This window comes from Notechis scutatus, chromosome 6, assembly GCF_049901735.1.
Source record: "Notechis scutatus isolate UNSWTSFEM ecotype Mainland chromosome 6, rNotScu1.2, whole genome shotgun sequence".
Taxonomy (NCBI): domain Eukaryota; kingdom Metazoa; phylum Chordata; class Lepidosauria; order Squamata; family Elapidae; genus Notechis; species Notechis scutatus.
The window spans coordinates 32,443,382-32,465,778 of record NC_142014.1 but is presented as its reverse complement, the minus strand read 5'-3'; the positions used below and the strand labels follow the sequence as shown (position 1 = coordinate 32,465,778).

General features: G+C 38.3%; 1 protein-coding gene across 2 annotated transcripts in view; it reads left to right on the top strand.

Moving 5' to 3' along the window:
- Nucleotides 1–22,397, top strand: part of NELL2 (neural EGFL like 2) — a 103,646-nt gene that overhangs the window by 72,443 nt on the left and 8,806 nt on the right. The window contains exons 16-17 of one of the 2 annotated variants that reach the window (XM_026667843.2): nt 16,247–16,387; nt 22,158–22,351. In XM_026667843.2, the coding sequence (XP_026523628.1) occupies nt 16,247–16,387; nt 22,158–22,351 (335 nt within the window). The remainder of the gene's footprint in view (nt 1–16,246; nt 16,388–22,157; nt 22,352–22,397) is intronic. The other variant, XM_087967921.1, reaches the window with a different exon arrangement.

Below are 22,397 nucleotides of genomic sequence, written 5' to 3'. Positions count from 1 at the left end.
AATTGTGTTAAACGTAGAAGTAAATCCACAAAAAGCATCCTCACATAGCTCCCCCTTCTGTTCTAGATGAGTCAGAGCAGTGTGAAGAGTGATGGCTATAGTGTCCTCTGTTGATCTATTTTTTTCTGTATGCAAACTGGTGTTTATCAAATGTATGGGGAAGACCAGAAATGATGTCATCACATCACGTGCCTCCTCGCTAAATACTTCGGTCAAATCCTGGTATTCTTTGGGGAGGTTAGTGGGTTCAGCAGGCTGGCCAACCATGGCTGTTTCTTTGTTCCTTTTCCCTTCCTTTTGGCCCTCCTGGAATGTTTGTAAATGTTACATATTTCTAGAATTGTGAAGTTCGTCTCTTCCAGTTTATTTTTGGATTCCATTTCCGTTGCCATGTGAGTCCTACCCTGTTTCTCCAACAATACGGCCTCCCCCAATAGGAAGTCCCAGCATGTTTTATAGGCATGAAATGAAATTAAGCCCCTCCCCCCCAAATTAAGGCCTATATTAAAACATGCGAAATGGGGGGGAATGGTGGGCGGGGCTTGCCGTTAGGAAGTACTTTTGTTGCACACCCGGATATGGTGCTGCCTGCGTTGACCCCGATATGAAGTGCCCCACCAACGCCGAGGTCAACATCCAAGCCGTCGCCGCCCGCCCAAAGATGCAAAGGGGGGGGGAATTAAGTCACCCCCGAAAAGACGGCCTAGCCATTTTTTCGGGGCTCAAAAAAAAATAAGACCCGGCCTTATTATATGAGAAACACGGTAGGATTAGTGGCCCTTTCATTCCTGGAGCTACAAGGAACATGAGCATCTTGCTATGGTCCCCCAGTTTTAAATTGGCTGTCCACCCCACTGTAGTCCCATCTAATTGCCAGAAATCGATGGGGTTTTCCATTCTCCTTAGGTGGATCCCCAATCTCCCTACTAGGATTGGGTTGATTAGGCATCAGGTGCAACCCAAATCCAGTAATCCTGCTACTTTCTCCCCCCCACCCCCCGGCTTGAAATAAACAGTCTTAGGGGTAGAGTGAGTGGTTCAATTGTGTCGTTTACTAGCGGGTCATCTTCCAGATAGCTTTCAGACTGGCTCAGGTCTTATTGGGGTGCTGGAGTTTCTTCCTCTGGGCTTGGAGGGGACCTAAACCCCATGGCTTCTCAGCTTCTCAGAGCGGTTTCTTTTCCTTGGGGGTTGGGTTTTCCAGATTTTGCATCACAATGGATCGGGCGAACCGGTAGCAAGAATTTGGCATGGGTCGCCGAACCGGTGGGTGATCCGGCTTTCTGGCAGGTTTTTTTTTGAATGGCACTCCACTGTGCGTTGCCCCTTTTTCTCCACACTTAAAACAGCCAGATGGCCTTGGTGCCATGGTGGTTTGGGGTTTCAAAGGCTCTCGCTTCCCCTGGGATGGGGATTTTCTCCAAGCTCTGCTGGTGCCATACTGATTTCGGGTCACATCGATCTCTACCTCCTCTGCCACCAGGTACAGTGGTCATATTCAGCTGGTTCACAATGGATCGGGCGAACCGGTAGCAAGAATTTGGCATGGGTCGCTGAACTGATTGTAAGTTCTGGCTGGCCACGCCCTCCACCCGGTCGCCCTTCCGCCCAATGCTTGCTCACCCCACCCGCCTGCCTGACATTCGGCTAAGGTATTTCTTTCTTTCCCCTCCCAATGATCAGCTGTAGATAAGATCAGCTGTGCTGGGATTCCCCTTGCTGAGGTCCAGGAAGGCAAAAAATGGAGGGAGGAGCTCAGGCCCTCCCCTCCATTTTTTGCCTTCCAGAGCCCCAGAGGAGCTTTAGGGGAGCAAAAACGCTCCCCCCAGAGGCTCCTCTGTGGCTAAAAAACTCCCCAAAATGGGTGGGGGCTGCAAAAAAAGCCACAACCACCCAGTCACATGCCCACGCCCATGCCCACCAAGCCACGCCCACAGAACTGGTAGTAAAAGTTTTTGAATACCACCACTGACCAGGTACCATTTGTGCAGATGGTTAGGGGCCCTGCAGACCAGACAGGCAATGTACAGGTCATCATTGAGCCCATCTTTGAACCAACAGACTAGTATATCCTCTGGCCAATCAACTTGGCCAGCCAGGTCATGGAATTCCTTGGTGTATTCAGGGTTGGGAAATTCCATCTGTACTCTTGCATGTAGGTGAGGAATTGAGCCAGGAAGAACCCCAGTTTCTGTGGGTCTCCATTGAATTTTACCCCCAAGGGGGGGCTTCCTCTCCAGCTGGGTTGGCCAGGTACAATTGCCTGGGCTGGAACAGCAGGAGTTTGGATACCTGGCACGACTACTGCTCCGCTGGCTTGGTCGGCTGCTTGATCAGCTTCAGGTGGATCAGGGTGATGGCTTAGGCTCTCTCGGCTGCTGGTTCACCTTGGACCTTGAGGTTTTCCAAGGCTTCCATCACAAGGTTGATGTGCCACTTCAATTTATCAACTGCCAGCGGTTTCTTGATCAGCTCTTCCTGATCGGAAAGGGTTTCCAGCTCCATTTCCCCCTCGGGCTTAAGACTACCATGGGTGAAGGTCACCCTCCGGTTCTTCCATCCCAGTTGTCCCTTTTTCCTACACTGATAGACCATCAGGGCTTCGTGGAACTTTTGAGGACAGCTTCTATGTCTCTGATGGGATGGATGGAGCTGGTGTCTGGCTGTTAGGAGCACCCCATGGGCAGTTGCGCCTCGCCATGAGGCCGCTTCTATCAGTTGATAGAAGCAGCTGGTGACTCTGCCCTCGGGGAGCTTCTATCGGCAAATAGAAGCGGCCTCATGGCGAGGTGATTCTGCCTGTGAGGCTCTTCTATCAGCCAATAGAGGCGAGTCTGCCCATGGGGTGCTCTAGCTGAGGCTACCTGCAGGGAGCTCCTAAAGGCAAGTTTCCCCCCCCCCCACCCTTCCCCCCCATTTCTCTTCATCTTGTATAGTTCAAGCAATGTGAGAAATGGTGGGGAACGCATGGTTTAAATAGGCCTAAATTTTGGGGGAGGGGCTTAATTTCACCTTATGCCTAGAAAATATGCTGGGCCTTCTTATTGGGGGGCGGGTATTGTTGGAGAAACACAGTAGTATGAATGGTTAGTTGCACGATGAACAATAAGCTTAGGCCTACATAAATATGGAACACTTTTGAATATAGAATTAGCACCAGACCCTACAGGGCTGTGACATAAATCTATTAATACTTGTCAGAAAAACTATGAGTTTAACTTCTTATTCTAAAATTACTTGTGGTTTCCATTCAGGTTATACTTAAAGATAGATGAAAATAAACACTTCACTTTCTTTTTCCCTCTAAATCAAAATATTTAATACTACATTGAAAGATGTAGGAAGCTAAATTAAAATCTTATGTCCAAAATATGTTCTCATCTTCAGACATAATCAACTAGCTCGATACCCGTGCTTTGCTACGAAACTATGTGGTCAGGCTTAGTTTTTGGGAAGGAAAATAAGTGTGTGTGTGGGATTCTGCCTCTGCCTACCAGCATCCATCGGTATTCAGATTGTTGTCCCCAGTTCGTGTCTGTGTCTGGTGCCAAAGCCAATGATTGATGCCAGACATGAGGTGCAGGTTTTCTGATTGCTTTTTATTGGAATACTCCAAGGAAAAGGGCTCCTGGTCAAAATGTCAAGAGCCAAGAACAAAGGATTGAGTAAGTTTTATACATTTTCACTAAAGGAGAAGGTGGGACAAAGTGAGATAATAAGAAATATCATCTAATAAACATTTTAGTAATAATTCTAGAATTTGTTCTGTTGGTCTCTAGCTGTCCCTATTCCCAAGTCTTGACTAACAAAAGCCCTAGGAATTATCTAATATACATTTGATTTGCTGCAGCCCTAACTTTAAGCTGAGGTCTGCAAGTTGCTACGTTTATCAGCTTTCCAATTAACCAAGGATTGTTACAAGATTTACACATGCATATCTCCTGTAGATAAGCATTCTTTGTTCTTGCCAGACAGACTCCACAATTACAGGCTTCCTAATTTACTTTGAAGTATGTGCCATGACCTGGCTTTATTTTAGCAGATGGCCCATCAATCTGGCTAGCATCCTGTCAGTGTGTGAGAGAGTTGAGGGCTGTTTGGAAACTGAAACAGTATTTGCTGTGTGAGCAAGAAGGAGACAGCAAGGAGCCTGGGCATGGTTTAGCTCAACTGTTCTATACTAAAGCTGCTTGGTGCTGTGAAATTGAAACTGAAACTCCTCTGCTTGTGTTTTGCATTTGGAACAGATTTCTTTTCAGGTGGGGAGGGGCAGTAGAAGTCCTTAGTATTGGAGCATGTTAATAATAATATATAAAATACTAATGCTGTGATGGCCATTTTGAAAAACCCTTTCTTAGTGAGCACCTAGAAGCCAAGAGGAACATACCTGCCAAATTTCAAGTTTGTAGGCTTTATGGTTCTGGAGATTTTGTGATGATGCATGAGTTGGTTTTCGCTTTTATATATATAGATTAGATGCTCCTATGTTTTTATGGCATAGGTAATACATTTGCAGAGATAAATCATAGAAAAATGCAGCCAAAATAAGAGGACATAAACAATTGGTGCAAACAGCTTACTAAAGGGCAAAAAAGGAACAACCACGTGAAATACCTTTTTCCTGAATATCAAACCAATCCCCAGGAGGAAATGTCTGACCCTGTATATTTAGTCATTATATTATTATGATACCATTAATACACTTTGATGTTTAGAAGATTAAAATTCAGCTGACATGTATGAAGTATTTATTTATGCCTATCTTCATTTGTATGTCACATTCTGTGAAAACTAAATAGTGTTGCGTGATCAACCTAAGACTCTTTATCTCTCAGCAAACTGGTCACTCTAATATCATCCATGAGCTGTTTCACAGAGATCATAAGTAAGAATAAATTGTCCGTGTCCAATTTTGCACCTGGAAGCAAAAGGGGAATTTTAACTGGGTTAATTAAAGCTTCCATAGCTCACTAATCAGTTCCAGGCCCATTTCACTTATTGATTTGGATTCCACACAGTCGCCTTGGGTGCTTACTTTAATATTAATACAGTAAGACTTTCTGCATTATACTTCTAATTGGGATTATACCTAATCTGCACAAAGTTTCTATTTACCTGACATGAACTCTGTTGATCTATATTTAACTTTCTCTTTGTAAGATATGATAAGAAATCACAGATTTAGCAATTTTGTATCTTTAACCTTATTTTTTATCCTTATGATTCTACTTTATGGGATAATATTGATGTTTTAAGCATAAAAAAATACAGTAATTTACTATGGTTTTGGACCCTGAACCCATATTCAATGTTCACCTGATTGCTTTAAGTTAATTAAAATGTACAGTTGTATCTATGTATAATTTCAGATATATCAATATATAGAAGAATTCTATCAGTGTGCTTGAAATATCAATATTCAGAAAATGCTTAAAATAATGACGAGAATCTCTTGCATGTCACTTTACAGCATTGCAATTCCATTTTTACTTCACAGAATTGTATGTACTTGTCAAGCATTATAGATTATGGATCATCTGAGTTTAAATGCTGTCAAATCTTTAATGTCTCATTTTATTCTAAAGAATTAGAGAAATCTCTAACCTTCATATAAGAAATTATTTATTTATTCAATTTTTAAACTGAGGAAGATCTTGATATAAGTACGCTGTACAGTGGTAGAAAATGAATGCCCCACACCAATCATAAAAAATTGTACTGAACTTTCTATCCTGCTTCTAGCAAAATGGCTGTAGTGTGTTATTTTGTTTTTGTTTTGGTTAATAACTGGTTAACCTTCATTAATTATATTAGTCTTGTGAAAACCTTAACCGACAAATGTTTTCCTTAAAATAAATATTAATAATCAGATTGCTCTTTATAAAAATATAATAAACAATGAAAGTACCTACTCTACATACTATGACTCTGGCAGAGTACTTAATAAGGGAGAAACAGGTTGTTTTCAACACTTCTTAATGTTTATTGCAAATTCTACTATACTAAAACCTAGGACCTTTTACATTCTCAGGATATCTTAGCTTATTTCCATTAATCAATATTTTTTCCACTTTTAAACAGTATTCAGAGTGAATACATGTCTTTTTAAAGACATCTAAGAGAAAGCAGGATACCATTAAAGTTTGTGATGTTCACTGTATAGGAATGAATCAGGATTAAATAAATTAGCCTGGATCAATTTCAGAAACTCTTTTATACCATAAGAAAATGCACTGTGGTGCACTTTTTAAAAATTTAAAATGTTTTGCAAAACAGGCACTGACTTTTCCTGTCAACTTAATCAGTTTGATCAGAAAGAAGAATGAGTGAATAATGTAGAGTGAATAATGTATAGAATTCACACAAGTAGAAAAGCTTTTGCAATGAAAAAAATTGAAGAGGGCAGAAAAGAAAGAATGAAGGAGATAGAATTATGTGTGTGTGTGTGTGTGTGTGTGTGTACACATACACATACACACACACATATATACACATAGTATATATATATATGGGGTGTATGTGTATATTTGTGTTTCCCCCAAAATAAGACCCAGTCTTATTTTCTTTTTGACTGCAAAATAAACACTAGGGCTTGTTTTCAGGGAAATATGATTTCAGGGTGATCAACCTGGCTGGGCACCCTCCTAGCACACATTCAAGAGCTGGCAAGTGCATGGGAACTGACCATATCCAGTATCAGCTGCAGTGTGCCAGTACCTTGGTTGGCACACTATGGGGCTGCACAGAGCAGAAGGCACAGAGCAGAAGACAGGTGACAAACCTCCTGTGGTCGCCCGCCATTTCAGCCCACTGATGCTTGGTTTCCCGCAAGCCACATGATGTGTCCGGATCACCTGCCTCTCCCCACCTCTGTTTCTGCCTGCTGCTTGGACATGTACTCACCTGTGCTGTGCAAGCTGCGGTTGCTGCCAGATAATGTCAGTTTGCATGCATTTGCCATGCCCACCTCTTCGCTAGGCTTATATTAGGCACATGTGTAAAAAAGAGGCTGGGGCTTATTTTCGGGGTAGGTTGCATTTTGGGAGAAATACATACATACATACATACATACATACATACATACATACATACATACATACATACATATGCATGCTGACGGGAGTAGGAGTGCAGGTACCACTAGCCCCGCCCTCTCCATCTCACTGTCTGTTTGCCCCTGGCTGCAGTTAGCCAAGCTCTCAGCGTGCCCCGGCCTCCACTTGCCCTGCCTGCTGGTCCAGTTGCTGCTCAGACACTTCTCAGCTGTGGTAGGTGTCGTGCTGGCCACCAGGGGGCTGCCCATGCTGGAGCTAGCCTTGCAGGGACTCTTTACCTTCCTGGCAGGGTGGGTAGAGGCCAGAACATGCCGAGAGCAGACAGTGAGACAGAGAGAATGGAGCCAGTGGAAGCTGCCCAAACACTTTTCACCCAGAGGGAGATGAAGCTTCGTCTGCTTGCAAAGGGGATGCTTTGAAATGGAATGTCATCGTTCCAAGTAATGAACCCAGGGAAGTCAGAACTCTGACAGGATGTGCAGATTTAAGAAACCCTTTATTGAGTACATCATCTCAGCTCTTAGAAAGATGAAGCTAGCTCTAAATAGTTCCCACGCTCAGAGATAGTTAAAAGAATAGGATTTTCCCATCCCCATGTGTCTATTAAGTCACATGGGCCAAGTATGTCAGGTATAAGTTCCCGCTCAACTCTGACAGGTGACATGGCCTTGGTTCACATGCTGAGTGGTAGACGTTTTGACTAGCAGCTGAGGTACCACATTCCTAAGTTTCCCCATCCCCCGCCCCCACAAATGGCAACCAAGAAACGAAAGAGAAATAAGCATGAGAAAGAAAGGCTTCAGATGAGGTCATTTTGCAAGTTGGCAGGGAGCTAATTGCTCCCTTTCAAATCATCCCCTTTGCAAGCACACAAAGCTTTGAGTCTCCGTCATTTCTCCGTACGGGTGAAAAGTGTTCGGTCACCTATGGTGCACTTGGGAATGGAGTGATTAGCTCCTTTTCAAAGTGTCCCCTTTGCAAACGTCTCCCTCTGGGCGAAAAGTGTGCAGTAGAGCCAGGTGGAGGCAGAGGCGATCCCAATGCCGACTCCATTCCATCACCTCTCAGCTTGCCTGTGGCCATGCTGACCAAACACCCATGCAGGGCTTTGGGATCACCTGCCTCCCCCAATGCCTCTGCCTGCTGCCGGTGCCATCACGCAAACCTCCTGCGAGTCAGGTAGCCATGCAGCTTGTCCGGATCAGCGTGTCTTCTCCCCCACATCTCTGCTTCCACGCTTGGACTTATCAGTATTTGCACTGTGCCAAGGGACTGGCGGGCTGCTGCTGCCAGACACTCTCAGCTCATGTGCACTCACCACCTCTCATGCTGGCCACACCCATCTCTGCCCAGGCTTATTTTCAGGGTAGGGTAAGCCCACCCCAAAAAATCAGGCTAGGGCTTGTTTCCAGGATGGGTCTTATTGGGGGGAAATTCAGTGTGTGTGTGACACACACACACACACACACCTATGGTATATAGGTGAATATATATATAACAAGCAAAATTCCATTTCCTTCTTTCTTTCCTCTCTGAACATCTTTAATTTTTCCATTGCCAGAGCTTTTCTATTTGTGTGAATTCTAGTGTTTTGACTTGCCTATTACAACCTTCTCTCTTTTAGATTTTTCATGCTCTATCATTCCATCATATCCATTTCACAAAATGGATATAATAAACCAAATTATTCACCCCATTGTTTAGCTTTGCCATGATGGTTACTATTTAATACTTATAATTGCCTACTGCTTAATTTCAGATTTAGCATAAACTCTTTCTACAGTCCGCAGCATTATCTTTTATATTCTCTCTTTCTCTTCATATTTCTTATTGTGGACAATTTTGGCACAATATGAACACATATTTACTTCTTTAACTTGAACATTCATCTTTTTCTTTTATGCCTTCTTGTGTTGAATTTTATGCTGCAAAAGGTAAATGAGGACTATTTTTCCACCAATATTTATTAGAAGGTATAAATTTGATATACAATCAATATTTTTTTTTTACAGTAATAGACCAACATTACAAATAAAATCATTAAAAAAACAATATTAAAAATAAAAGACAGACAGAATACTATATTGTGACAGTTGGTGGATTAACAGTCAGCAATTAAAGTTTGCCTTTTATATACAACTTAAAGAATTTGGCCACATTCAGAGTAATTACTTCAGACTAATCGGATAATAGTAGTTGCATGTAACAAAGATCAGATTTTCCAGATATTTTATTAGATGAGGTGTTATAAATTGAGTCTATGAGTCTTTATAGAAGATGCAGTATAACAATAGGGCATAAGCAACAGTTTCAGTGGCCCCTTGTCCACAGGGACAGTCTCAATTCATATGGTATTCTTTTGTATCAGGCCTCCAAAGGGGCCTTGGGAAGTGTGTTGCAGCATACTAAGGTTAATGCCCTTCAGATTTTGATGAACGTTATTTGATATAAATAACACAGCATTAAATGGGGTGTTTGACTGCTCATGTAAGCATTATTGGGAAGAGCAGCCCCTTGTTGGATTTCCAGATCTTTAGTATGTTGTTTAAGTGTATTTAGTGCACACTCATACCCTATCAATAAAAGCACTTCCTTTTAGAAACCAAGTTATTAGGATTTTTGTGAAATGGTCCTGAATCATACTCATTTAAAATTGTCATCTTTAAAAAGAGAAATCAAACCTGTAGGAATTTTTTTTTACCAAATGTGCAAAAATGTAAATTTATGTACCTGTTTCAATTCTGGCTAGTCCTGCCTCTCTCCTTATGTAGTACTACATTTGGGACACAATGCACTTCCTGAAATATGGCTCTTTGGAATTTGGATTGCACCTTTTCCAGAAGAGTAAAAAAGGAGTAAGATCCCAGCTGAGCACCAAAGAGTAATTGTGCATGAGCCTGAATATAACTTCAGTCCTGCTAGAATATATTGTGCTACTCTGGAAAAATAAAACAATATACCGTATATACTCGAGTATAAGTCGACCCGAATATAAGCCGAGGCACCTAATTTTACACAAAAAAACTGGGAAAACTTATTGACTCGAGTATAAGCCGAGGGTGGGAAATGCAGCAGCTACTGGTAAATTTCAAAAATAAAAATAATTAATTTGGGAAACGATCTCACTATCATGAAAGGTTTAATTGATTCACTAACCCAAAAGAAGAAGATGATGATGACAGCGGGAGGCAGGAGTCACTCTCTTCCCCCTCGGAGGCCCGGAGTCAGGAGTCCCCGCTGGCGTCCGCCGCTCGGAAGGAAGTCGCTTTGCCTTCCTTCCGCCGCGGCGGCCCCAGTCCCGCCGCCTCGGGAAGGGAAAGGCAAAGCGCTTTTTGCCTTTCCCTTCCCGGCTGGGGCTGTTGGGAGTCGCTGCCGCCGGAGGCCGCGACTCCACACCATTTTTTTTCCAGAGGGGAATCTGACTCGAGTATAAGCCGAGGGGGATTTTTTCAGCACAAAAAATGGGCTGAAAAACTAGGCTTATACTCGAGTATATACAGTAGTCCTTTCCCTCCTTCTTTGAGAGATAGCAATGAGGAAATAGAAATGGAAAGAACAAAAAAGGTGAAACAATAGTGGGTCATACAAAATAAAAAGTAGATTTTAATTCCAACAAAAAAGCAGCCAAAAAAGCTAATTCAATATTTGGTTGTATAAACAGAGGCATAGAATCAAAATCACAGGAAGTATTACTACCGCTTTAGAAATCCTTAGTAAGATCACACCTGGCATACTGCATCCAGTTTTGGTCACCACATTACAAATAAGATGTTGAGACTTTGGAAAAAGTGCAAAGAACAGCAACTAAGATGGTTAAGGACCTGGAGACAAAAACATAGGAAGAACAGTTGGAAAAATTGGGTATGGCCAATCTAGAGAAAAGAAGGACTAGGCGTGTGTGTGACATGATAGCAGTATTCCAGTATTTGAGGGGCTGCCACAAAGAAGAGGGAGTCAATTTATTTTCCAAAGCACCAAAAGGCAAGACAAGAAACAATGGATGGAAACTATTCAAGGAGAGAAGCAACCTGGAATCAAGGAGAAACTTCCTAACAAGACAATCAACCAGTGGAACAGAAGTTGCCTTCAGAAGTTGGTAGGTCCTTCATCACTGGACATTTTTAAAGAAAAGACTGTCTGAGGGTGTCTTGTTTGAGCAGGGGTTTGGATTAGAAGACCCCCAAGGTCCCTTCCAGCTCTATTCTGATTGATAGAGATAAGACATGAAAATAAGAGAGACAGTGCTTAGGCCAAATAGAAAAGTTTAAGTTCCATTCCCAAGCATTAGCTATTCTTTAGATACAATCTGTTTTCTTTATTCTGGTGCCCACCCTGTGCAGTTGCTTCCTCTCTGAAATTTGGATGAGCCTAGTCCTGTTGACTTTTGAAAGGAACTGAAGACCTTAATTTTGAAATAAGCTTTTAAGAGGTGTCTTATGGAGTTGAGTGATTGTGCTTGGTTGCTAGTTTGTTCCTAAAGTTGGATATTTTAAACCAGGGCTGTCAAACTCCCGGCCTGTGGGCCAGATGCGTCATGTGCTGGCCATGCCCACACCCAGTTCAGCAAAGGGGGGGGGGGAAAGTCCCGATATATCACGTGATGCCACTGTGATGTGAGTTTGATACCTCTGTTTTAAATCTTACTTTAAATGTGTTGTAACCCACCCACAATTGTTTTGAATTGGGTAAGTAAGTAAATAAGTATGTAAATATTATGTCTGGCAGCATATGATTACAGCTGTTTCCTTTTTCTGTTCTAAATTCTTTCATTTTCACTGCTTTTTCTATTTTTCATGAAAGAGGCCTTTCCATGAAAGAGGCCTTCCCATTGTCCCCCATGGCAGTGGGGGATACTTTCTTCTCCTATAAATAAGTATTCCTATTCTGAAAATCTCTACTAGTATTTATGAGCTTTAGAGAGGGTTTTCTTTCATATTGAGAAGGACAATGCTAGATCTGAATATGAAAATCAAATGTCCATTAAGAGCATAAGTGCCTTGGACCCAGTAGCTTTCTTCTTATCCCTTCCTATCATCCCTGCATAATTTAATGGCCCAAATCCTCTGGAACAGGAAAGTCTGCTCCTCTTCAAATATAGGAAGAAGAAGGTCTTGGTTATGTCTCATGGCAGTTTTTTCTGTGTGCTGCTGCTATATTTGGGTTGACTAGTTCTTAAATATACATGTGACATAAATAAAACATGAATTTTAGCAGCAGTTGAGCAATATATTATATTTTGTTCTACTGGGAAAAGCATAAAGAATGACCTCATAATTCACTCCAAGCACTTTCACTTATGATTTATAGTCCATTATATAATTAAAGAAAATACAATGAATAATGTGATTAACATTCTTACATGTCCCTCTTTCATTTCTCCTTTCTCATTTTAAAGGAAGCAGCAGTTCCTATATTTAGAATAAAGTATCCCTAAGCGTATATGGGGGATGGTTTAACCAAACCCAGCATCCTTAGATAGTTGGATTTCTATGTGCTTCCTAGTTTTTGTAGAATATTTGCTTTCAACAGGAAGGAAGGAAGAGTGAATAAAGCAAGAGGAAGAGGAAGACTGAGAGAAATGTGGCCAGTGCAGTTGAGTTTCCCAAAAAAGAGAAAGGTGAAAAAATTAGAGGACAAAAAGCAATGTTGAAATGATATATGGACCTGGTGGAAGCAAAAATGCTTTGCAAAGGAAAAGATATGAAGAGGTGTAGTATATTGTATGGGTATACATTAGGTTTATCTAGATTTTTGTTTGTTTTGCATATCTCATGGCTTATTTTCATTTAGTATTTGTTTTGCTTTTCTGCACTTTTTACATAATGCTTCTTACTCCAAAGGGAATGTATGGGTACATCAGATGCAGTGGTGGGATTCAAATTTTTTTATTACCAGTTCTGTGGGTGTGGCTTGTTGGGCGTGGCATGGCTTGGTGGGTGTGGCTTGGTGAGTGTAGCAGGGGAAGGATTCTGTAAAATCTCCATTCCCACCAAGGGGAAGGATTCTGTAAAATCTCCATTTCCTCCCCACTCCTGGGGGAAGGTTACTGCAAAATCCCATTCCCTCCCCACCCCACTAACTTGCTTTCCAACTCCGTTCTCCTGTGCCGGGCAACAAAAAACTCAGAGAATAGATGGGAGCGGGACCAGACAGAGGTGGTATTTGTCAGTTCTCTGAACTACTCAAAATTTCCTCTACCGGTTCTCCAGAAGTGGTCAGAACCTGCTGAATACCATCTCTGATCAGATGTTTTAAATGTATAATTTTCATGGTTAAGTCCTCCTCAAAAAAGGAAAAATAAAATCCAACAAACTAAAGTGTTATCCATAAAATCCAACAAACAGTGTTATCCATAAAATTTTAATTTCATTCCTGTAATTCAATCTTAAATCCTGATTTAGAGAAAGACTTGGCTATGAATATTTCAGGAATGTAAACTGTTGGAGATTAGTAACAAGGCAAAACCAGTCAATGCAACTATGGGTCAATTTGCAGATAGGTTGTTAAGATTTAATTTTGCTTGTATAATCACACAATTAGGTTAGGTTCTTCCTGGTCTATAGTTGTCCTCAGCTTACAACCACAATTGGGACTGAAATTTCAATTGCTAAGCAATGCAGTCATTAAATCAGTCATCATTACCATTTTTACCACAGTTGTTAAGCAAATCACATGGTCATTAAATGCAGTTGTTGTGTGAACACAGCTTTCCAACTGACTTTGCTTGTTGGAAATTGGCTGGAAGATTGTAAATCATGAAGATTGTAAATCGTGATTGTAAGTCACTTCAAACTTTGTAAATGCAAACCAGGTGCCAAATGCTCAAAATGTGATCATGTGACTGATGGCTGATTGCAAGTCACTTTTCCCGAGGCTGTTAACTTTGAACCAGTGTTAAATGAATGGTCATAACCTATATTCTTAATGTTTGACTACATTTCCTTCCTTCCTTCCTTCCTTGCTTCCTTCCTTCCTTCCTTCCTTCCTACCTACCTACCTACCTACCTTCCTGTATAGAATGGCAGAATATAAATTCTCAGCGAAACTATGAGCAAACTTAATTGGAATTCACTTAAAGGCAATGTAACCTATGTTGATGTCAATGAAGCCTGTAAATTTTAATACTTATTTTCTATAGTCAAATGCTGCTGAAGATACATTGGAGGAAAAATCTTTAGAGTACTAATCTCTGAGAGACCACCGTTTTTGGCAGTAAATAAATAAATGTATCTACTGTTAAATATTGCAGAAAATAAATCCTTCCAGGAACCTCATGAGTACTGAGAGTTTGTTTACAGTTTATTTTCATTTGTGGCAATGAAATATAACAGACTCAACTATTTTGAAATAATGTTTCTGTCAGGATTCCAGCAGTTTCTTTGCAATTTTATAGTTGCCAGTTTCAAGCAGAGCTGATTTTTTTTTCTCCTGACTTTAAAACAAACATCTTTACAATTTTGTTCACACCATTAGTTTGTACTAACTCTTGGCATTGTGCCAGATTGACAGTATACTCAGCTAAAGAAGCCTTGGCATTTTTCTTCATTATATAAGCACTAATTCAAGCTGAACTATAGATCGCTAAAGAGGAAACTTATATTAATTGGATATGATCTTTTTGGAAGATTGTGGTTTGAAAAGCTCTGAATAATTGGGAAGGAAAAGAAAAGAGGAGGTGAGGATTTGTTAGAACAAAGAGTGCCATCTGAGTTAAATTTAACTTGACTTTTTTTTAAAAAAGACTCTGTTTCTTAAAAATATAAGGAAAATTGATACAATAAAATAAGAGTTCTGGAAAATTGAAATATTGAAGTAAAGAAAGGCACAGGAAAATTCTGCCCTTGGATTAATTGTTGATTCTGTTATGGACTTGGTATTGGACTAGCTGAGGACTAAAAGTTGAGAGGAAGGAAACAAAAGCGGACTGTTAGAAATTAACTTTAAAGACACTAACTGGATTAAATAGAAAATTGTTAAATGGTGATATCTCTTCAGACGCTAAAAATGGAACTTGGAAACATTAAGGAAACCTTACAAGAAAGAGGTGAAACTTTGGGCTTCGTTTTTAATTTTTTTTTTTTGAAGAAGCAATTGCAGAGTATGAACAACAAAGACAAAGTACAGAAGAAGAGGTGGAGCAAATTTCAGAAGGGGCCATCTTTAATCACCATCGAGAACAAAGGAATCCAGAAGGAAAGAGAAAAAGAATTGAGAATAAATATTGGAGGTCTGGGAGATTGAATAAAGAGGAAAATATCCGGAAATAAAAAAAAGGGGAAAGAATCAGCAGAAATTCGAAGGGCGGAAGGTAGCTAAAAATAGAGAGGGGGTTAAAAACTGGAGTGAAATAATAGAGGGGGAAATGTTAGGGGAAAGAAGGGGAAAGAAACAGGATTTGGGAACAAAGGAATATGGGAATTTTTATAAAATGGGGGTAAATTTCTTACACAGAGATAATGGTTGAATGATACTGGGAGAGGGGATTCTGCAAGGTGCTGGGGAATAATATAGATAAATTTGTAGTTGTGAAATGGGGACATATAAGATGGATAATAGAATTGTTATTTTTTGGCAATGTTCTCTTCATTTATTTTTAAGAGGTAAATACAATAAATATATGGAATATGTTTATCAAATATATTGAAATACTTTGAGGATTGGAATGCTGATTTTCCTTTTTATTTTTTATTTTGGTTTAAATATGAATGGAATAATTAATAGAATATGTGTAATAAATAGATTGAAATAAATGAAATGATATAGGAGGAGAGCTGAAAGAAATTGGTATTTGGATTTAGGGTTAAATGAAGAGATAAATATGTCCTTTTTCTTCTCTGAAAAGATAGTGTAAGACATAGGGGAAGAGATAATAGTTAGAAATAACCTTCCGGATGGAATGACTTTTTCTGCTTGCTATGGGCAGTAACACACAAAATATGCTTCTCATTTATCTTCATTGACTAAATTAGAAATGTTTCAACAATATTGAGTATTTTAATGGCGTTATTTTGTTCATGATTCACATTTATTTCTCATCTTGCATCTTTGAAAAAAGATACTTCAGTTCCTTTTATGTCATTTTATAGAACGTAAATGTTTTTTGTGTATCAATTTCTTTTATGTGTCCACAAACAACAGCCATTTCTGTGGACTGATACTATGGTTTATGTTGTTTTCTATTTATTGAGCAGATATTGATGAATGTTCAGATGGCTTTGTTCAGTGTGACAGCCGTGCCACCTGTATTAACCTACCTGGATGGTACCACTGTGAGTGCAGGGATGGTTACCACGATAATGGCATGTTTTCATCTAGTGGAGAATCATGTGAAGGTCGGTAAAGGGGCATCATACTTCATTTGATATTCCTATGAAATTGTGTTTGAGTGATACTAATTGTCTTGATTTAGGCTAAGAATTAATTGTGTTGAGCCCAGAGAACTTATAAAGGGAATAGAATAGCAAACAAATATTATCTTTATTGCAATTTATATCCCCACAAAACTGGGGTTATCTGGAACTGAGCATTATTTCAGCAATCTGACCCATTGCAATTTACTTCAGGAAAAAATCAATAGCACATCAATACACATAAAATACTTTTCTTTCACCTCTTTCCATGTCACCTCAAAAGAGCTTTTAATTTCTTTGCTCTTTCTGCAACATCTGCTTTCCCTAAAATATTTTGGGAAGACTTAGAGCCTTCTTGAAATGTGGGATATCGTGGAAAGAATAAATGACCTCAATTCAGTCTTAATCTTAAACTAAGTAGAAAATTCATGTAAGGAATTTTTCGGGGTGTGTGTGAGAGAAATATCCCTACCCTATCCCTGCTCCCTTTAAGAGCATTTTCTAATGCAGAGTTCCCCAAGATTCTGCCTTTGTGGACCAGAGGGTGGGAAGAGGAGAGGAGATGGTTCTGTGCAAGTGATGGCCAAGAGTGCATGCACATGCATTTCCATTTGAACAAGTGTTGGGCTTACACAAATGAAAATGTGCTCACACATGTGCTTGCCCGCCACTTCCGCAGGGTGGTTCCACACAAGGCATACCACACAAGGCATGGTAGTGGGCCATGGCAAGGGTTGGGGACACCCTTCCTAGTGCCTTTAAAAATACAAATAGATAATAGAGTGAAACAGTGAGAATCATAAATTTTGAAACATATATATTCATAACAAACCAAGGCAAAGTCAAGGCTTAATTAAGCTACTTTGTGCACATTACAGATATTCCTTTGATATTCTGGATGTTGAACAAAATGGAATAAGCAGTATGCCTTCATCAGATAACTGGAAATATCACTTGATGTTCACATGCACATTCGTATTCCATGAAATTGGGTAGACTTTTGGCAGCTGTTTGGGACTGGGTAAATGGATGAGAAGGAAGAGATTCTAAAATTATAGAGGGGGAAGTATTTTGTATCCTAGTTTTAGTCAAGTACTTGGGAATAAATTTTATTTGAAAAAATATGGATGCTTTCATGGGTTTCTTACATTCCTAGACTCTATCCTGTGATGCGCAATCTAAATTTAGAATACCAACAGGTATTGTCTACTTTCTTAGGAAGACTCATCTCCTTATGAACTGGTCTTCTCCCATAATACAATCAGACAGCTTTTTCCTTCCAAGAAAAGAGAAATTTCTTTACTCCTGTAAGATTAATTATATTTAGATTTTAGACAGTTAATATGTAAAGATTGAATGAAAATGTAAATCTTAGTGCTACCAAAATGAAAGAGGTTTTCTTTCTTCTTACCTCTTCTTGATTTAAATAGTTCATTACAGAATGTGCTGTATAGTCTTCCTTGAGAAGCAGAATACAAAGCTTCTACATAGATATACTTTAAAGTTTCATTTCAGAACAATATCTTAGAAGTACCAAGTACAGGCCCACTAAATAATTGCCATTTATATAGTGCCTAATCTTTGTACAGCTAAGTTTGCAATACCGCTATACAGTTTTTTTTTCTTATTTGCAGAATTTCTACAAATTGTAAAAGCAGCATAATATTATTTTACTGGTGGTAAAGGTTTATAGGGTAATAAAAGGTTTATTTAAAATGTACAGTATATTAAATATGTAAAGCAAAAACAAAAACATAATACAGAATGGTTTTATTCAGAAAAAAATATTCTCCTTTGCTGAAAATCTAGTAATCAATACCTTTAATATAGTCTACCTATAAAATTATGATTGTACAGAAATTGCCTGATCATATGCAGGTTGTCCTCAAATTATGACCATAATTGGGATCCAAATTTCTTTTGCTTAATAAGGTAGATGTTAAGTGAATCGCATGCAATTTTATGACCTTTTTTTGCCCCATGTTAATGTTAAATGAACACTGCAGTTATTAAGTGAATCATGTGGTTACTTGTCAGAAGCTGGTTGGAAAGCTTTCAGATGACCTCAGATGCTGCAAGTGTCATAAATACTTGCATGTGGTTAAGTGCCTCAGTTTGATCACATGATCGTGCTATCGCTGTGACAGTCATAAGTGCAAAAACTTTTTTCAGTGCTGTTGTAACTTTGTATGATTGCTAAATGAATGGTTGTAAATTGAGGGCTACCTGTCCTCTTTATCCACATTTCCTGAGCAAACACATAGTCAAAAACCATAATCAAGCCAGTAGGCATGTTGAAAGTGGAAGACATTGCTCTAATGCAGTAATCTCCCAACAAATATAGAGGGATTATGTAGCATCTAAACGGAACTTGTAAGCCAGTGTATACAATGCCATTTTGTTCAGTTAATCCACTAATTATGTATGAGGTACTGGATTTATAGAGATTTTATTCAAGTATTACAAAGCCATAAAGATATTCTGGGAACGTTGGAGACAGAGCAGATAAAGAGGAAGCTCCAATCTATTTTTGCTGTCCAGACAGTATATAGGTAATTGGGAATTGAGATAGTTAAGTTAGAATTGGGAGCTATCCCCTTAAGGGAATGCCTCATGGTAAATGTAGTTATTGCATCATGGGAAATGTAGTTCATGTCATGTGGTCACATCTGTAATCCTGATTGGTCACTGAATTGATCCTTCCTTGGTTGGGGGAATTTCCTTTATTCTTGCTGGGACCCCAGCATCGTGCTGGTATTTCACCCTCTCTGCTCCATCATTATGGGATGAAAGATCACTATAATTTTACACTATGAAGTCAGCTGTGCAAAGAATTGGACATTAGTTGAATCTCGATGTAACCATGAGTTGTATTTGAGGATGCCTTGTGAACCAAATAAACTTTGTATGGAAGCCTTTGTACAGATGCCGGTCTGTCTTTATATTCAGCTAGGAATTTAAAAGACAGAACACTCAGCATCACTTTTAGACTAAGAAAGTATCATTATCTGCTGCAATGCTACACAACTTTATAAAGCTGTGAGGCAATTATATTGTTTAAAATAGAAAAGAGCAAAACTTATCTTTAAAACATTGGCCATTTTTCTAAAAAAAAAACATAATGCAAGCAAAATAAAGAAAAAATAAGGAACACTGTGAAATTATTTTTGACTTACACATCTCTAATATATAAACTTGAAATAACTAAATCAATGTGGTTACTAATGCTGTATCTTAGTCGTTTGAACAGTATAATTCTTAATGTGCAATTGTTGCTCAAATCTAATTCCCTAGTGAGTTGACATTGGGTACTAGCCATTTGGAGAAAATATGTATTTGTGTTTTATGATAGCTTGTATGTATTTGTCTTCACTAATTTTTCAGCTGGTTATAAGGCAAACATGATATCTACATTAGTTCTATATGAATCGTTTTTAAGACAGCAATCTTTTTAAGTATACATAGCAATGTGATGTAATGTTCTGAACATGCTTAATATATTTTTTTAATGCTGACAAAATAAAAATATCTCAGAAGAGATGGAAACATCTAGGGTTCTATGAAATATTAATACATTTAGGAAATAAAAGGTCATAAAAAAGTTATTAATATATGGTGTAAGAGAAATAAAAAATAAATTCTTATTTTCTGAGAAATTAATGGAATCTTTAAAAGGAATAATAAAGGAATAATAAAAAGTTCAAATTACATCAAATAAACCAACAAAATATATGTGTGTGTTTAATTGTGAAAATAATGTGGAGGAACTATTTGTATCCATTATTAACTTTTGTCTAAATTTTATAATAATTCAAATATTGACAAGCAATAGATATTGGCAACTCACTGCTGCAAATCAGATGCAGGGTGATGTTTTGTCTCCTTTATTCCTTAAAATATTCAATTCCCCTTACAAAATAAAAAAGACTATATGGATATATTCTTGACATTCAGCAACTGATCTGAAATCACTTGTTAACAATAATGTGATAAAATCAATCCATCTGAATCAATATGCCCACTAATAGCATTCCAATAACACAGCAATTGCAAGCAAACTGTTGTGTCTCAATTCAAGCCCCTAAAATTGCTACCAAATATGAAATTTCATAAAGAATAATAACATTAGGAATAAAAAGTCAAAATAATTATTGCTAGTTGAACTGGAAAATTTGCTAAGAAGCATTCTGAGCTAAATTGTTTCAATAAGAACTAGTCATTCTAAGATCCATTTTATTAAATTTACTGGCAGCATTTCAATCTACAATTATCTCTTAACTAAGTGTTTATCATAAGTAAAAATGTCCAAATTATGCCTGCAACTGAATATATTCCCCACTGATTTCAATCAAGCAAGAATTCCAATACTTGCCATGATTACAGTCAAATAGTAACCAATGAATAGTGGTAAATAAATGCCAATGATGGTGTCTGAAGCTGTGAAAAATTAAATCTATCTGTTCCTGGTCATTTCAATCTATGCATTGAAAACTTAGAAAAATACCCTTGCTATTAAAAATATTATTTAAACATGTGATTTATTACAATATTTTTAAACAAGCATTTAATATACACACACACAATACACACACACACACACACACACACTAGTAGGACTGTGCGAATCAGTTGATTGGGACTTCACAAGCATGGTCTCTTTGTAGGAACACCATTCTTCACATCTGAACCAATTCTTTGTCATCGTACACATTTTTTAAATTAATAATAATACATTTGCTCGTATTAGTAAAATTAAGTATATTCTGGGGAATCATTTGTACCTATAACATAAGATCAAAAATGAACGTGAACACAGAAGAAAAAGAAATCAAAGACAAATATGTATATAACAGAAGCAGCTCCTAATAGTTTGAGAAATTGTGTACATATGCAGTATTTTCACTGTGTTTATTCATTTCTCCTCATTTATTTTGTTCAAAGTATCTGTGAGGCAGAAGTTGCAAAGATTTGTATAATAGATGCTTTTTTAAATGCCACAGGAGTGAAAATAGTTACATATGCCACATAAAGCAATAATTGGCTAAAGTTTGAATAAAGTTTGGTTCTTCACATCTTTGAAAAAAAAGTGGTATTTAAAACTGTGAATCCTTTTGAACTTTTCACAGTAGTCCTAAAACAAGATAAATATAACTCAGTGATACATTCATTTATTGAAATTCTGTAGCCTTTAAGTGATATACTCCCAATCTATATATTCATTGCTGCCAACAAATTTTGTTGCTTCTAATTAAAGTAGGGTAATATTTTTGAAGTGTATAATGTATTCAAAATGGTAAATTAGACATACTTTTGATACTTTCTAATGAATAAATATGAACATTGAATTTTACTGATACATAGCACTTTCTTATTTCTAACAAGCGTTTGTGTAAATGTTTAGAGCCTCTAATTCTTTGCAAAAGATGTTTAGACAAACCTTCTTGCTTTTCTTTTTCTTTTCTTTTTCTTTTATTTAGCTACTTGAATTTGTCAGCTCAATACCTTTTGAAACATTTAAGTAAAACAACATGTGACCTGATATAACATTGTATAGAAGACTATCATCTTTGACTTGCCTTCTGATACACAGTACTAAACAATTGCTATTTTCATGTATTTTAATTGCTCTTATAATTAACTACAATAAAATAGATTTTTGCTATAAGTTAGTATGGAACTCAGGCCTTTTGACTGAAAATTACTAGAGATTCTTTTATTGACCAATGGCAGATGCATCCTCCTTTTTCTACAGATATTGATGAATGTGGAACTGGGAGGCACAGCTGTGCCAATGACACAATTTGTTTTAATTTGGATGGAGGCTATGATTGTCGATGCCCTCATGGAAAGAACTGCACAGGAGACTGTATCCATGAAGAGAAGATCAAACACAATGGACAAATCTGGGTGTTGGAAAATGATAGATGCTCCATTTGCTCTTGCCAAGTGAGTAGGGAGATCCTGTGGGAATGTGAGAAAGTAAGAAATGAGA